General features: G+C 48.1%; 1 protein-coding gene across 1 annotated transcript in view; it reads left to right on the plus strand.

The window, feature by feature from the left end:
* Window positions 1-17311, plus strand: part of LOC142254963 (tesmin-like) — a 115912-nt gene that overhangs the window by 73479 nt on the left and 25122 nt on the right. The window contains exons 7-9 of the mRNA XM_075326367.1: window positions 919-992; window positions 8592-8668; window positions 11029-11091. Of these exons, the coding sequence (XP_075182482.1) occupies window positions 919-992; window positions 8592-8668; window positions 11029-11091 (214 nt within the window). The remainder of the gene's footprint in view (window positions 1-918; window positions 993-8591; window positions 8669-11028; window positions 11092-17311) is intronic.

Genomic DNA, 17311 nt, shown 5'->3' on the forward strand with positions numbered 1-17311 from the left:
TGCTGCAGCCCCCGTGGTTGATAACAGAGAACAATAGAGAAGGGGTTTATGCCGCGCTATTCATCAGGAAGGAGAACAGAGAGATGATCAATGTTCCTTTATTGTAGCTTGTGTCTACGCGTTTCAGGAGCTCTGCTCCCTTCATCAGGACATACAGCACAAAAACAACATATCTCATAGAGATATGTTGTTTTTGTGCTGTATGTCCTGATGAAGGGAGCAGAGCTCCTGAAACGCGTAGACACAAGCTACAATAAAGGAACATTGATCATCTCTCTGTTCTCCTTCCTGATGAATAGCGCGGCATAAACCCCTTCTCTATTGTTCTCTGTTATCAACAAGTTTCTAGACATTGCTTTCATCACCTTGCACTGAAGTTGTTTTTTTGCCTTTCGTCGCCATATTCATCATATAATAACCATTGCTAATAATAAAAAAATTAAGACATAATTGCAGCAAAATACTGCAATCTGCTATGCTTTTTTTTATATTAAGCAAAGTCTAAAATTCGACCTACTTTCTGGTATGTGTCCTAGAACAGCTTTTTTAAGTCAAAAACTGAAAAGTAAAAAGAAGCAATAAAAAATATTGCTTCCCATATCAGCTCCATTTTTAGCCCTGGTCTCAAGACAATATCATGTAGCTGCTGATCAGCGGCAGCGGTACTGATGGGCAGTAGCCTTCACATTGTCTGAGCAGATTGGTGGCTACTGATTTGGCTGCAGCAGTCACATGCCACATTAAATTTTTATTTATTATTATATAAGCATTTTCCATTTAGGTTTTCTTATATTTTTCTGAATATTACATATGCGCTAATTGATATAGCGTTAACGTATTCTGTAGTATCCATATTGCTTTGTTGTATGTGCTTTTAGTTTTATCAGATGGTCATGTTATTTATGTATTTCTTTCAAGATGGCTCAGATCCACCACCTATGCTACGAGGGGTCCCATCTGCTGCATCTGTGCCACACTTTACCTTAGATGATGTAAGTTTATGTATAAAAAATATAGAGCGATAGATAGATTGATCGATTGATCTAAAGAGTCATATGAGTCTGGGGATTGAAGGAATTGTATGAAATTGAATAAATGATTTTATATGACACAATCCATAGAAACAAAAAGTGGACCCCTTGTAGAACCTTTCTTGCAGACTTGTGGAGGGTGACAATTAGGGTTCACTTATATCTGCATATATAAAATTGCTCTGATTCTCATCAAGAAAAGTGGGAAAAGTGTCATGCATATGTCAGTCTGTATGACGCGTATTTAACATCATCTTTTACATCCTAGAATACTCTATGTATATTAAAGATAGTTGGCATAATTAATAAAGCAATCTTATATATAGATTTAGATAGACAGATATCCTGCAGATATATAATGTCACAGCAATTCACAGCTGACATCAACCTCAAACACTATTACCCAGATTGTCAAAAAACCAAGGCCGAGGCGAAGGGCCAAAATTGGCACATGTAATGTGATGCTTCACTTCTGGGGTGGCTGTGGGCTGCTATTTTTAGACTGGGAAGGGCCAAATAACCATGGGCCTTCCCAGCCTGATAATATCTTCCCCCAGCTGTCTGCTTTATCTTTGCTCCTTTCATAAAATATGGGGGACCCACGTAATTTTTTTCCCATTTATTTATTTATAGAATAAACAAACATTAAACAACTGTAGAATAAACTGGCACTACAGGATGCAAGTTTATAATATGTAGAGGTGTTGTGGCATTATATATCTGCAAGATGTCTGCAATTTTTTCCTCAGCCCAATTCCAGCTGACAAAAGTCTTACAGAGGAACACTGCCTCACTGAATTACATTGGTACAAGTGCAATGCATTTTTTCTTATTTATATGCAGATGTGAGGGAACCCTTTTTTACATTTTGTTTTGTTGTTTCATTTGATGCCATGTGTAAATGAAAGGTATTGACCTTTTCAGGGGCAATATTTTTTTCTTAAATGCATATATTAGGTGGGCTAAAAATAATTATTGAATTTGGATTTCCTTAAATAGTTTGCGCTGTTTTTCTTTTACAGTCTTTTGAATCATAGAATGAAGTTGGAAGGCACCTCAAGGACCATTGGGTCCAACCCCCTGCGAGTGCAGGTTTTCCTAAATCATCCCAGCTATATGTTTATCCAGTTTCCACTTGAAGATTTCCATTGATGGAGAGCTCACTGCCTCCCGTGGTCGCCTGTTTCACTTCCTGACTGCTCTCACCACCTCCCGTGGTAGCCTGTTTCACTCCCTGACTGCCCTCACTGTCAGAAAGTTTTTCCTAATGTCTAATCTGAATCTCCTTCCTTTAGGTTTCATCCCATTGCTTCTTGTACTTCCTTGTCTTAATGAGAATAGGGTGGTTCCCTCTGCACTGTGACTTCCTTTCAGATATTTGTAGACCGCTATTAAGTCTCCTCTCAGCCTTCTCTTTTTTCAAAGTAAACATTCCTAATTCTTTTAGTTGTTCTTCATAGGACATGGTTTGCAGACCTTCTACCATCTTGGTTGCTTTTCTCTGCACTTGCTCCAATATATCGATGTCTTTCTTGTATTGGGGCGCCCAAAACTGTACACAGTATTCCAGGTGGGGTCTGACCAGGGCAGAGTATAGGGGAATAATTACCTCTCTTTTGATTCCTTGCACATTTCTGACTACTATAAAATATTATTATAGTATCAAATTGTATCAAATACTAGCTTAAATTTTGGGAAAACACTAATTTTATCCTTCCTTCAAAACATCCTAAGTATCCAGTCAGTGAGGATGAACTGTGATCTCCTACATTGTAATTGTGTGACAGGAGCTGTGCAATCATCATCATTATTTTGATAGCAGCTTTTGAAATGTGACAGCGCACACCTGAAGGTGTCCATATACTTTAAAGTTGGAGTCAATAAACAACATTTTAAGGCATATGGTACTAATAAGATGTTTTTTCGCAGATCCGACCCCCCCTCAATCAGCCAGAGCAGAGAGCTGCTAAAAATGTTGTCCCATATTTACTAATACTGTTGCACCTAGTTAAATGCACCTAGGTAAATGTTGAAATTTAACAGCTAAATTTTATAGCAAAATTCACTATTTTATTCTGCTATGGTCACTTTTATTTTTTCAGATAGGCCTGGTTAATTACAGTCATTAGTTTTGCTAAATTTGCTGTATGCAAGATTTTTGGTGCACTGATCTCAATGAATGGTATGTAAGTGGGATGCCCTGGACTAGCCAGGTAGTCACAGGTAGGCCCTTACACAAACACCCCCCCCTTAATAAGGTGACAGCACCCAAACTACAAAACCCTTGTCACCCCCCTCCGGGTTTGATGTTCACACCAGGGGGGCAGAGCCAGGTGGTAGGCTCCGCCCACCGAGGAGTTCACAAGCCCTGAGGCGGGAAAAACAGTAGATGAGCTTTGACAGTGGAGTGGAGTGAAGTTCAAGTGTAGACCTGTGTCCAGGTCTGCCATAGTCTACACCAGGTGTCTGGGTTGGAGCCCAGTCACCTCTGGCAAGGAGGCAGACGATGATGGCCGTCTGCAGGAGCTGGGATTACAGCCGGTGGAACCGTAGGGACCGGGGACGGGCGGTGGCCCGTCGGTACTGAACCGGGGAACCGATTGGAAACCGGAGCACTAGGAGGGGTACTCAGACCCAGTACGAGGCCCAGAAACAACCGGGCTGAGTCAAATCAACTGATTGAGGACTGGACTTTAGGACCTTTCCCACTTAAGACCCGACTGAAGACAACAGCCCGACCATTAGGGTAAAGCCACCGCCCAGGCATAGAGACCCGACGGGCCAGCGTCTGCGGGCAAAAAGGGCTCTCCCGGCACATACCAGGTTAGTGAGCGGACTACCGTTGCTCAGGCATAGGAGTCGTGATTGCTACATAAGTGAGGTGCAGGAGAAAGGCGGAAACCACCAACCTGATAAGGGGAAAAGCGCAGCCGGCTGCGGGCACCCTTCATCATCACGTTTGGTTTACCAGAGACTCCAGCGTGTTTGTAATAGTGAGTACAACAGTGCCTTCAGGCCGCGCACCGCGCCGCACCGCGCCGACGCGCCAGTACCATCTGTCCCCCCGCCTCAGCACCTCCCTCGGGCCCCCGGGACCATCATCCCCCTACCCACAGAGGGGTCAACACCAAGCTGCGCAACACCGTCCCCGGGAGCCTAGTCAATGGCAGCGGTGGTGTCCATCCATTCACCACAACCCGTGGGTGGCGTCACAAACTCCCACCTACTAACAACCGTGGCCCCGGCCGTGGACCTCCCCACCGAAGTCCCTACGTGTAGCGCCAACCCCCTTTCAGAGCGGCGTGATCCCCGGGTCCTTGAGGAGCTCGAGCCACCCACCGACGAGCACGGATCCGAGCGGTTCGGCAGCGGCCGAGCCCCGGGGCGGTACATAAGAATGCATCACTTTTCTAAGCACTGCCTTGGTAGCTCAAATAAGCAAAAAGATCTTCTTGTTAAGGTCCTAGCAGCATGATCAGCAGCTAGAGAGCCACGTATTTGTAAGTTATCCCCTATCAATGTTATAGAGAATGACTTCCCGATTACTAACAGTCTGATCACTGAGATCCCTGCTGATCTTAAAGACAGGGCATTGAGGAGCCCCAACTGAAAAGGAGTAAACACCGTGCATGAGAACCCCTCACCTGTAGAGAAATGTTCCCCAACTCCAGTCCTCAATGACCAACAACAGTGCATGTTTTCAGGATTTCCTTAGCAATACACAGATGTTGAAATCATCACCTGTGCAAATGATTAATTTACCACCTGTGCAATACTATAGAAATTCTGAAAACATGCACTGTTGGTGGGTAGTGAGGACTGGAGTTGGGGAACACTGATGCAGAGCATGAAATCCCTGTGCCTAAACCCCCACTATATGCTTGAAAAAAAATGTTAAAAGCGGAGCTCAGCACTTCTCCATTCACCAATGGCTGGTCTTCTAGGTAAGAAGCACAAAGCTTGCATGCTCTTTACTATAGAGCTTGTAAGCGCTGCTCTAAAACTGTCTGGATTGCTGGTAGGGGAATGGAGCGCTGCTGATGAAAGATCATAGGGTCAGCCCCTTTAAAGAGACCGCCATGCTGGTATAGGGAGACTTATAGGCCATGCAGTGCTTCCCATGACATAAATATGCAGATAGCCTCTTAACAAAAAGAACAGGGTGTTTAGTGCCACAATACGAAGTAGCAATTCTATAAGTCAGTAATATTAAAGGGAACCTGTCAGGTGCAATATGCACCCAGAACCACGAGCAGTTCTGGGTGCATATTGCTAATCCCTGCCTAACAGTCCCTCTATACACTAGCATAGGTAAAGAGATCTATAGAAAAAGTATTTATAAAGATCTTTTACCATATGCTAATGAGCGAGGGCTGTAGCCCCAAGGGTGTTGCTTCCCTTGCTAGCATGTTAGTATGTCCCTGTTGGCGTACTAACATGCTTATGAATGCGCAGCATCAGAGGATAATGTCACTCACTTCTCCAATGCCATCGTTGCTTGATGCTGGATTTCAGCTCAGTGCGCTTGACCCCGGAGGTTTGGTCATGCGCACTACTTCAGTTTGAAGCCAGGAAGTGTACACCTGGCTTCATAGTGCACATTACCGAAACTCTGGGGTCATGTGCACTGAACCAAAATCCAGCAACGATGGCGGCGGAGAGGTGAGATTTCCTCTGATGCTGCACATTCATTAGCATGTTAGCACACCCACAGGGACGTACTAACATGCTAAATGGGGCGACTAGCCAGGGGAACTACCCACTACCCAGGGGCTACTGCCCTCGCTCATTAGTATATGATAAAAGAGCTTTAGAAATACTTTTTCTAAAGATCTCTTTATCTTAGCTACTATAGGTTAGAACTGCTAGGCAGGGATTAGAAATATGCACCCAGAACTGCTCGTGGTTCTGCATGCATATTGCACCCGACAGATTCCCTTTAACCCTTTAAAGATCTTTGCCTCAAGTCAAGACCACTCTCCTAGTTTGCAATGACAAGGGGAAAAGACTCCCAAACCAGCTGTCTGCAAATGTAGTACTTTTACTTTTGGAGAAGATTTTGGCTTGGTTTCATATCTTAAGCAGAGATGAGTGGACTCTTGGAAGGTTTGGTTTGGCGGGTGCAGCCGGACTTTTGAAAAAGTTTGATTTGGGACCTGGACTTGACCTGAACCCCAATAGAAGTCACTAATTGGGCAGTTTGGGTCTCCGCCCACATGCAGCCAGCCATAAACAGACCATTGGGGTGGGTAAGAAGGGTTTTTCCATTAATTTTTGTTTGGTGTACACTACATCCGATCATGCTGCTGTTACCCCCAGTGCAAGACGATCAAACATTGCAAGCAGCTCACACTGGACTGAGCACCAAGCGTACCCGAGCACAGGGATGCTCACACATGCGGTTTGCATACGTAAAGCACCCAAGCTCTGAACCCAAACTCTGTTTTTTTTTGTAAAGCCTGTGTTCGGTACGAACACCGATCATCTGGTTCCCTCATCTCTAATCCTAAGCCAATGTGCTTTAAAGGGTCAATATTGATATTGAATTGTTATTGCCAATGGGTGGGGCTATTCACATTTTTTTCTGTGATGCTTTGTTTGTGTTACGTCGCCACCGGAGTCTGCTCCAGCGACTTCTGCTCCGATCGCCAGGCGATGCCGTGTTCCTGCCGTGGATGGTGCTGGTGATGGGAGAGGAGTCAATGCCAGCGGCACCGGTTGGCGCAGGCTCCGATCATCCACTGGGCTGGGTTATCTTGGGATCTGCAGTACCGCTGGCTGACTGTGGGTGGCGTGTCTTCCAGCTGAAGTTGCTGTGAAGCCCCTCCAGTGTTGTGTCGGTGCATTACCTTCAGGGACTCCACGTAGCTGGATCTTGTCACAGGTAAGAGATCTTCTTTTAGGATTGTCGTGACGCCACTCTCAGAATTGCGGTCAGTGGGGACCGCCACTGCAGGTTAAGGGATGCCTGGGGCTGATGGTGGGTGCAGCCAGTTGTAATAGCCTCCTGAGAGTGAGGCAAGCCCCAGGGCCCTGTGTAGGTGTGTAGAACCACAAGGCGCAGAATAACTCCACACAAGCAGAATGTCTTTCAGGGGTTTTACTCACAGTTGATGGCAGGGTGAGTAACCCGGGCGTAGCTGGGATGAACCAGGCTGGAACCAGGTATCCTTCAGGCTGACTGATGAGGGTGGCTACCGACTCGCCTTCCTTAGCCCTTCTGTGGTTTGTGGTAACCCCGACTTTTAGTCCCTATGGGGGTCACCCAGGGAAGTAGCTGCTCCCATCGTTTGTTTGCCGTTTGCTTGTCGCCTGGACCAGATCACTCCAGCTGCTTGCCTCCTGTGAACTATGGGCCCTAACTGTGGCTACGTGGCTGCGGCTTTTGTGGTGTTGTGGCGTGGGCTTTAAGGGCCCCACACCGGCAGGTTTAGCAAGGAAAGGTGGATCTATCCCCGCACCGGGATCTGCCGCCCGTTTGGGCCTGGTACTCCCTGACAGTCTCCTTACTTTCCACTACACTGCTCTCTCTCCAGCTGTGTGTGGTGTTCGGGCAGCACTACCAGGTGACCGTTCTCCCCCGTCGGTAGTCACTGCGCGGACGCTGTTAGACTGCAACAGCTCCAGGGTCTGCTTCTGCTCTTCCTGAGCTGCACACTAAACTGGCTCACTCGTGGGACCTGCACTGCTGCTCCTGTCTGAGCTCCACTTCCATGCTCCTCACTCCTCCACACTCTGCTTCAGACTGTTTACTCCTCCTTCTCTTTTCCCCTTGTGCCTGCCTACGCCACCTAGCAACCAGGCTCTTTACCACACCCCTTGAGTGGAGATGGAGGCTTCGCCCCCTCCTGGGATCCCCAGGGGTCCTCCCAAAGGTACATGTGTGAGACCTGATCACTATGCGCCTGTGTAGTCACACCTCGGTCAGCCTTCTGGATTACCTGTTTGTACTGTCCCCAGCATGGGTGCAGTACTCAGTGGTGCCTGACCAGGTCAGGGGCGCCACATTGCCAGCATTCAGCTACAGACAATGGCAAGACACCGCACCCTTCTTAGTTCCCCTCCTGTCTGCTGACCTCTGCCAGAGATAGTTCTGATTTCCTGGCTCCTGGTCTGCCCTATTCTGTTTTGTGATTCCTGTGTGCTGACTTCTGCGTGTTTTTTGACTACCCTCCTGCCTGCTGTTTTTGTACCTCGCTGCCCGATCCGGATTTGACCTCTGCTACGTTTTCTGATTACGTCCTTGTCTGACGATTCTGTCCCTGTTCTGCAATTCCTGGTTTGACCCTGCCTGACGACTACTCTCATCGGACTGCAGCCTTCCACAGGTAGTGATCTCCAGGGCCCTGTGTAATTCCAAATCCCTGTATAGGGGTTAAAGGGTTTCAGGGTTCTGGGGGTCCTGCTTGGTCAGTGGCTTCCCTCTAGTCTGTCCATTACATCCCACCTGAGTCTGTGGATCCAGGCAGGCGTTACAGTTTGATTGTGATTTATAAAAACTATTAAAGTGCAAATTCTCTACAACAATCTGTTCCTTGTTTTTATTTTTATTTTTCATAGATGGATAATAGACCTGTATACACTTTACATGCCAATGTTGCAGATGTGGAAGGAACCACAAGCCTAACCCTACCAGGGTAAGAAGAATTGAATCGTCTATTACATCTTGAGGTTTATGTTTATTTCTTGACAATGCGTATCTTTAGTGGCTATCTTTAGTGTAGCTCAAGAAATTGCAATTTTGTTTGCCAAAAATCTCAAATTTATAATAGTACAGTTTGGAATTTTTAGTGCAGTGCACATCTTATAAAACATGCCATTTTGAGTTTAGTTGGCTTTCTTGTTTTTTGTTTTTTGTTTTTTTTTTTTTTTTTGTTTCTTTTTTGTGGGATCAATCCCTGTATATCCGCAAATGATGGTAAAAATTGCATAGATTTGATTCCTACGCTAATTTTTACAATGTTCCTACTATATGTTGACGTTCACCGCTTCTAAATTTGTTTCAATTGATTCCAAGAAAATGAAGCACCCGATTGTTTGCACGTTCCTTCCATATTAAATCACCACAGCGTTCTTCAGGCAAAACTGTAATCCGATATACACAGGAAACTGGAGAAAGGGGTCTAAGGAGTGCAGAAACACGGTCCATTAATGAACGAGGTCATGAAGCTCCAATTAGGCGAGGCAAACATATGAAAATGATAATATTGCAGAATCCCGGAGATCGTGAGAACAAAGAACAGAATTTTCCTCCTAAGGCGCAGAGATGTTCTGTCACCTGTGGTTACAGTGATCGATCTTTTAAACTTTTATTGCATTTCCTTGTCATTTTGTGTACGTACGCTATTCATTTTGCAGCATTCAGTGATATACGTTTCTAATGTATCCAGCTAATGCCTGACAAGTAAAATTGTTTTTTGTTGTAACCCCTTTAGGTGTTCCTCTTAGCAACAATTTAGGTCATTTAGAAGTCTGATTAAACATTTTTTTTTTTTATGGTAGTAGCACTATTGTGAGGGAATTAGTGACGTTTGTGATTTGAATAGTCATTTTGCACAGTATTCATAGAAGTTGATTTCTACAGCCCATAACGCTATTCAACAATGACAGTAGTTGCCATCACCACAGCATTGTATCTAAGCTTACATATTTTTTTCCCATTATCCTTTCTGCAATTTGCATGTTGAAGAAGGTCCGATACAACAAGCGAAATGTCACTTAACCCCTTTACGACATCTGCTGTGTATTTAAGGTGCATGTCAGAAGCGGGAGCGGGTGTATGGAGGGGGCTCTTTGGATGAGATCCTCCCATACCTGGCAGGTGATGGCTGAGTGTTACAGCCAGGACCTGCCGCTAACAATCATGGGCGGAGCTTTAAAACTCTGACAGCGGGATTTAACATGCGCTAGTGTGGGGGCGCACCATTCTAAGCGCCCATAGGTACACCCGTGATGTGATCCTAGGGCACCGATGGGTTGCTTTGACAGCAGAGGGTCTGCTGAAGACCCCTGTGCTTCTCATAGCAGCGCTTCTCTGAAAAGAGGCTGTGATTTGTGTTATATACAGCAATGCTCAAAACACTAACCATGACATACAAAGCCATCCACAACCTGTCTCCTCCTTACATCTGTGACCTAGTCTCCCAGTACTTACCTGCACGTAACCTTCGATCCACACAAGATCTCCTTCTCCACTCCTCTCATCTCCTCTTCCCACCATCGCATCCAAGATTTCGCCCGTGCCTCCCCCATACTCTGGATTGCTCTGCCACAACACATCAGACTCTCGCCTACCTTGGCAAGCTTCAAAAGGAACCTGAAGACCCACCTCTTCCGACAAGCCTACAACCTGTCGTAACCCTCAGTCTGATACAGCGCCGCACAACCAGCTCTACCCTAACCTACTGTATCCTCACCTATCCCTTGAAGACTGTGAGCCCTCGCGTGCAGGGATCTGTATCCTCCTGTACCTGTTTGTGTCTTATATTGTTTATGATTATTGTACTTGTCGCTATTATGTACACCTCTTTCACATGTAAAGCGCCATGGAATTGATGGCGCTATAATAATAAATAATAATACAGCAAAAGTGATCAGATGTTCACAGATTATAGTCCCCCAAGGAAACTATTAAAAAAAGTGGAACGTTTTAAAAAAAAAATATTTTTTAAAGGATATGAAAAAAACACCCCATAAGTTCAACTCAACCCAAAAAATAAAAAATATACGCATGTGGCATCGCCGGATTCCGAAAAGTGCAAGTTATCAAAATATAAAAATATATAATCTGATCTGTAAACACTGTAAACAAAATAAATAAAGAATGCCAAAATTATTTTTTTCAGTCGCTGAAATACCACAAAAAAAACGCTGTAAAAAGTGATTAAAACATCATAGCTATGGATAGGGCATAATTGTCCATTGTGGGAAAACTTCTTTGTGTACCGTATGTTTTTTTTTTTTTTCTTATTTAGTTCTTATATTATTTGTATTACAGTTCTGCATTGGACAATAAGTCTAAAAAACCATGCAGCTGTTTAAAGACCCAATGCCTAAAACTGTAAGTAGGAATCATTCTACGTTCCTGATAAGTCAATGAGTACAAATTGTTTAATAAATGGAATATGATCAATTTCATTTTAGTAGCCGTGAGCCTCACCAACACCTAGAGGGGTCTCACCACTCAAACTCACCGTTAAGTTTGAGAAAAACTGCTGTAGATACCTGACAAATGTTTATTTCGAAACAACCTTCTTAAGGTGGTGACACCAAGCTCTGTAGGGAAGGTGGAGATCAGGAGATGTCATCGGAGTTTGGGTTAGATGAAGAAGAAACAGAAGAGAATGACTCCAATCAGAGAAGACTTTACCTTTGAATGGTTTAGGTTGCTTTCACACATCAGTTTTCTTCGGCGCTCCATTGGGAGACCCAGACGATTGGGTGTATAGCACTGCCTCCGGAGGCCACACAAAGCAATTACACTAAAAAGTGTAAGGCCCCTCCCCTTCTGGCTATACACCCCCAGTGGGATCACTGGCTCACCAGTTTTCTGCTTTGTGCGAAGGAGGTCAGACATCCACGCATAGCTCCACTGTTTAGTCAGCAGTAGCTGCTGACTATATCGGATGGAAGAAAAGAGGGCCCATATGGGGCCCCCAGCATGCTCCCTTCTTACCCCACTTGTGGTTTGTAAGGTTGAGGTACCCATTGCGGGTACGGAGGCTGGAGCCCACATGCTGTTTTCCTTCCCCATCCCCCTGTGGGGCTCTGAGGAAGTGGGATCTTACCGGCCACCAAGCCCTGAGGCCGGGCTCCATCCACAGACCCATAGAACCTGCTGGATGTGGAGCGGGAGTGCCGTTCAGGGACAAGGCCCTGCAACTTTCAGGTACTCTGTGTCCCCGTATGACAGGCCACGCACATCCCAGACTTGCTGGGTGTGCTAGTGCGCCGGGGACTGTAGCGCTGTGCGCTGGGCTTATAGTCCCCGCAGATTACTGGGGGACTTTATGTGTGTGGATCGCCGCGCCGACCGCCCCTGGAGCGGCGGCGCAGCTGCGACTTGTAGTGCGCCGGGGACGCGCCGACCGCGCTTTTACGGCGGCGGCGTTTCTAACTTTAGTTCCCGGTTTGTTCTGCGGCCTAGCTCCGCTTCGTTAACGCCCCCCACCCTGTCAATCAGGGTAGGGGAGAGACGTTGTTCAATCGGCAGCGCCGAGGGCTGGAGCACGATTTACATGCTCCAGCCCTCTCACTGAGCACAGTAGGACACAGGCTTCGCGCTTTTTCTCTGTGCACGCCCTAGGCCCGCCCCCAGGCTTGCAGCTCCCCAGGACGCCGGCAGCCATTATACACATGCAGTCTGGCTGGAGAACGGACGCAGGCTCTGGGGGACCCAGGCTAGGGATTTCTGGCGACCACACACCCGCGCTAAGCGGGCGGTAAGCAGCACATACGTGCGGCCCCACTAGTGCCACAGTGTTATATTTGTGTACTGTTTTTCGCTGTACCAGATATATTTATATATATATATATACTGCACTGTTTGGTCGCTTCTTGGCTGTATACCCTATATTACTCTGGGGAGACAACAACATGTCATCCACAAAACGCAAGGGTGCCAAGGCAAGGGCTGCTTACACTGCTTGTACAGCATGTGGGGCTAATCTACCAGCAGGCTCCAACGACTCCCATTGTGTGCAATGTTCAGTCCCAGTGGCACTTCGTCAGCCAGAGCCTATGGTGGTGGTAGCCCAGGCAGAGTCGCCTGCGAACCCTGCCCCGGTGACGGGGTCAGAATTTGCAGTTTTTGCTGATAAAATGTCTGTGACTATGGCAAAAATCCTGGAAACCTTGCAGTCCAGGCCAGTTGCTCAGACCATGGACACCGCTGTGTCTATGTTCCCCGGCCCCCCTCAGCTGGAATTAATCCGTAATTCAAGGGGGTCCCAGGCATCACAGGCTGAGGGCTCTGACTCCGATGACAGTCCCAGTCCGCCTAAGCGAGCTCGCTGGGAGAGACCCTCCACGTCATCACGCGGATCAGGGTCTCAGCGAGAAGGGTCTCTATATGATGACTCAGAGGTGGGTGATCAGGAGTCTTGTCCTGACGCCGCACTCAATTTGGATACGCCAGATGGTGACGCCATGGTAAATGACCTTATAGCGGCCATCAATAGGCTGTTGGATATTTCTCCCCCAGCCCCTTCAGCAGAGGAGGCAGCTGCACAGCAGGAGAAATTCCATTTCCTGTATCCCAAGCGTAAATTGAGTACTTTTCTGGACCACTCTGACTTCAGAGAATCCATCCAGAAACACAATACTTATCCGGACAAGCGTTTTTCTAAACGCCTTAAGGATACACGTTATCCTTTTCCCCCTGACGTGGTCAAACGCTGGACCCAGTGTCCAAAAGTGGACCCTCCAATATCCAGGCTTGCAGCTAGATCCATAGTTGCAGTGGAGGATGGGGCTTCACTTAAAGATGCCAATGACAGACAGATGGACCTTTGGTTGAAATCTGTCTATGAAGCTATCGGCGCGTCGTTTACTCCAGCATTCGCGGCCGTGTGGGCGCTCCAAGCTATTTCAGCTGGTCTAGCACAGGTGGACTCTCTCATACGTCCAGCAGTGCCGCAAGTGGCGTCCCTAACTACACAAATGTCTGCGTTTGCGACCTACGCTATCAATGCGGTACTGGACTCTACGAGCCGTACCTCAATGGCATCCGCCAACTCTGTAGTTTTGCGCAGAGCCTTGTGGTTAAAAGAATGGAAAGCAGATTCTGCTTCTAAAAAATGTTTAACCAGCTTGCCATTATCTGGAGACAGACTGTTTGGTGAGCAATTGGCGGAAATCATTAAACAGTCCAAAGGTAAGGACTCCTCCTTACCCCAGCCCAGATCAAGCAAACCTCCACAGAGGAAGTGGCAGTCAAAGTTTCGGTCCTTTCAAGGCTCGGGCAAGCCCCAATTCTCCTCGTCCAAAGGGACTCAGAAAGAGCAAAGGAGCTCTGATTCCTGGCGGGCTCACTCACGCCCCAAGAAAGCAACCGGAGGTACCGCTTCCAAGGCGGCTGCCTCATGACTTTCGGCCGCCTCCCTCCGCATCCTCGGTCGGTGGCAGGCTCTCCCGCTTTTGCGACATTTGGCTGCCACAGGTCAAAGACCGGTGGGTAACAGACATTTTGTCTCACGGGTACAGGATAGAGTTCAGTTCTCGTCCTCCGCCTCGGTTCTTCAGAACTTCCCCACATCCCGACCGAGCAGATGCCCTTCTGCAGGCGGTGAATTCTCTAAGAGCAGAAGGAGTGGTGGTCCCTGTTCCTCTTCAGGAACGAGGTCAAGGTTTTTACTCCAATCTCTTTGTGGTGCCAAAAAAGGACGGCTCAGTCCGTCCTGTTCTGGACCTAAAACTGCTCAACAAGCATGTGAACGCCAGGCGGTTCCGGATGGAATCCCTCCGCTCAGTCATTGCCTCAATGTCTCAAGGAGATTTCCTAGCATCAATAGACATCAAGGATGCTTATCTCCACGTGCCGATTGCTACAGAGCACCAACGCTTTCTACGCTTCGTGATAGGAGACGACCATCTTCAGTTCGTAGCTCTGCCATTTGGTCTGGCGACAGCCCCACGGGTGTTCACCAAGATCATGGCGGCAGTGGTAGCAGTCTTGCACTCTCAGGGACACTCTGTGATCCCTTACTTGGACGATCTACTGGTCAAGGCACCCTCTCAAGAGGCATGCCAACTCAGCTTGACTGTTGCACTGGAGACTCTCCAGACGTTCGGGTGGATCATCAACTTCTCAAAGTCAAATCTGTCACCGACCCAATCACTAACGTATCTTGGCATGGAGTTTCATACTCTCTCAGCGATAGTGAAGCTTCCGCTGGACAAGCAGCGGTCTCTACAGACTGGGGTGCAGGCTCTCCTTCAAAGTCAGTCGCACTCCTTAAGACGCCTCATGCACTTCCTCGGGAAGATGGTGGCGGCAATGGAGGCGGTTCCGTTTGCGCAGTTTCATCTGCGCCCACTTTAATGGGACATTCTCCGCCAATGGGACGGGAAGTCAACATCCCTGGACAGGAAAGTCTCCCTTTCCCAGACGGCCAAGGACTCTCTGCAGTGGTGGCTTCTTCCCACCTCATTATCACAGGGAAGATCCTTCCTACCACCGTCTTGGGCGGTGGTCACGACAGACGTGAGTCTGTCAGGGTGGGGAGCAGTTTTTCTCCACCACAGGGCTCAGGGTACGTGGACTCAGCAGGAGTCCACCCTTCAGATCAATGTTCTGGAAATCAGAGCAGTGTATCTTGCCCTACTAGCCTTCCAGCAGTGGCTGGAAGGAAGGCAGATCCGAATTCAGTCGGACAACTCCACAGCGGTGGCATACATCAACCACCAAGGGGGGACACGCAGTCGGCAAGCCTTCCAGGAAGTCCGGCGGATTCTGATGTGGGTGGAAGCCACGGCCTCCACCATATCCGCAGTTCACATCCCCGGCGTAGAAAACTGGGAAGCAGACTTCCTCAGTCGCCAGGGCATGGACGCAGGGGAATGGTCCCTTCACCCAGACGTGTTTCAGGAAATCTGTCGCCGATGGGGAAGGCCGGACGTCGACCTAATGGCGTCCCGGCACAACAACAAGGTCCCAACCTTCATGGCACGGTCTCGCGATCAAAGAGCGCTGGCGGCAGACGCCCTAGTGCAAGATTGGTCGCAGTTCCGGCTCCCTTATGTGTTTCCACCTCTGGCACTCTTGCCCAGAGTGCTACGCAAGATCAGATCCGATTGCAGCCGCGTCATACTCGTCGCCCCAGACTGGCCGAGGAGGGCGTGGTATCCGGATCTGTGGCAGCTCACGGTCGACCAACCGTGGGCACTACCAGACCGACCAGACTTACTGTCCCAAGGGCCGTTTTTCCATCGGAATTCTGCGGCCCTGAACCTGACTGTGTGGCCATTGAGTCCTGGATCCTAGCGTCTTCAGGATTATCCCAAGGGGTCGTTGCCACCATGAGACAGGCTAGGAAGCCCACGTCCGCTAAGATCTACCACAGAACGTGGAGGATATTCTTATCCTGGTGCTCTGCTCAGGGAGTGTCTCCCTGGCCATTTGCATTGCCTACCTTTCTTTCTTTCCTGCAATCTGGGTTAGAAAAAGGTTTGTCGCTCGGCTCCCTTAAAGGTCAGGTCTCGGCGCTATCCGTCTTTTTTCAGAGGCGTTTGGCACGCCTTCCTAAGGTGCGCACGTTCCTACAGGGGGTTTGCCATATCGTACCCCCGTACAAGCGGCCGTTAGATCCATGGGATCTGAACAGGGTACTAGTTGCCCTCCAGAAGCCGCCCTTCGAGCCTCTGAGGGAGGTTTCACTTTCTAGACTATCACAGAAAGTGGCTTTTCTGGTAGCGATCACATCTCTTCGGAGAGTGTCTGAGCTGGCAGCGCTGTCATCCAAGGCTCCCTTCCTGGTCTTCCACCAGGACAAGGTAGTGCTGCGCCCCATTCAGGAGTTTCTCCCGAAGGTGGTATCCTCTTTTCATCTTAATCAGGATATCTCTTTGCCTTCGTTTTGTCCTCATGCAGTTCATCAGTATGAGAAGAATTTACATTTGTTAGATCTGGTGAGAGCACTCAGAATCTACATTTCCCGCACGGCGCCCTTGCGCCGTTCGGATGCACTCTTCGTCCTTGTCGCTGGTAAGCGCAAAGGGTCGCAGGCTTCTAAGGCCACCCTGGCTCGATGGATCAAAGAACCAATTCTTGAAGCCTACCGTTCTGCTGGGCTTCCGGTTCCATCAGGGCTGAAGGCCCATTCTACCAGAGCCGTGGGTGCGTCCTGGGCATTGCGACACCAGGCTACGGCTCAACAGGTGTGCCAGGCAGCTACCTGGTCGAGTCTGCACACTTTCACCAAACATTATCAGGTGCATACCTATGCTTCGGCGGACGCCAGCCTAGGTAGAAGAGTCCTGCAGGCGGCAGTTGCCTCCCTATAGGGGAGGGCTGTCTTGCAGCTCTAACATGAGGTATTCTTTACCCACCCAGGGACAGCTTTTGGACGTCCCAATCGTCTGGGTCTCCCAATGGAGCGCCGAAGAAGAAGGGAATTTTGTTACTTACCGTAAATTCCTTTTCTTCTAGCTCCTATTGGGAGACCCAGCACCCGCCCTGTTGTCCTTCGGGATTTTTGGTTTGTTTGCGGGTACACATGTTGTTCATGTTGAACGGTTTTCAGTTCTCCGATGTTACTCGGAGTGAATTTGTTTAAACCAGT

Source organism: Anomaloglossus baeobatrachus, chromosome 10, assembly GCF_048569485.1.
Source record: "Anomaloglossus baeobatrachus isolate aAnoBae1 chromosome 10, aAnoBae1.hap1, whole genome shotgun sequence".
NCBI classification, from domain to species: domain Eukaryota; kingdom Metazoa; phylum Chordata; class Amphibia; order Anura; family Aromobatidae; genus Anomaloglossus; species Anomaloglossus baeobatrachus.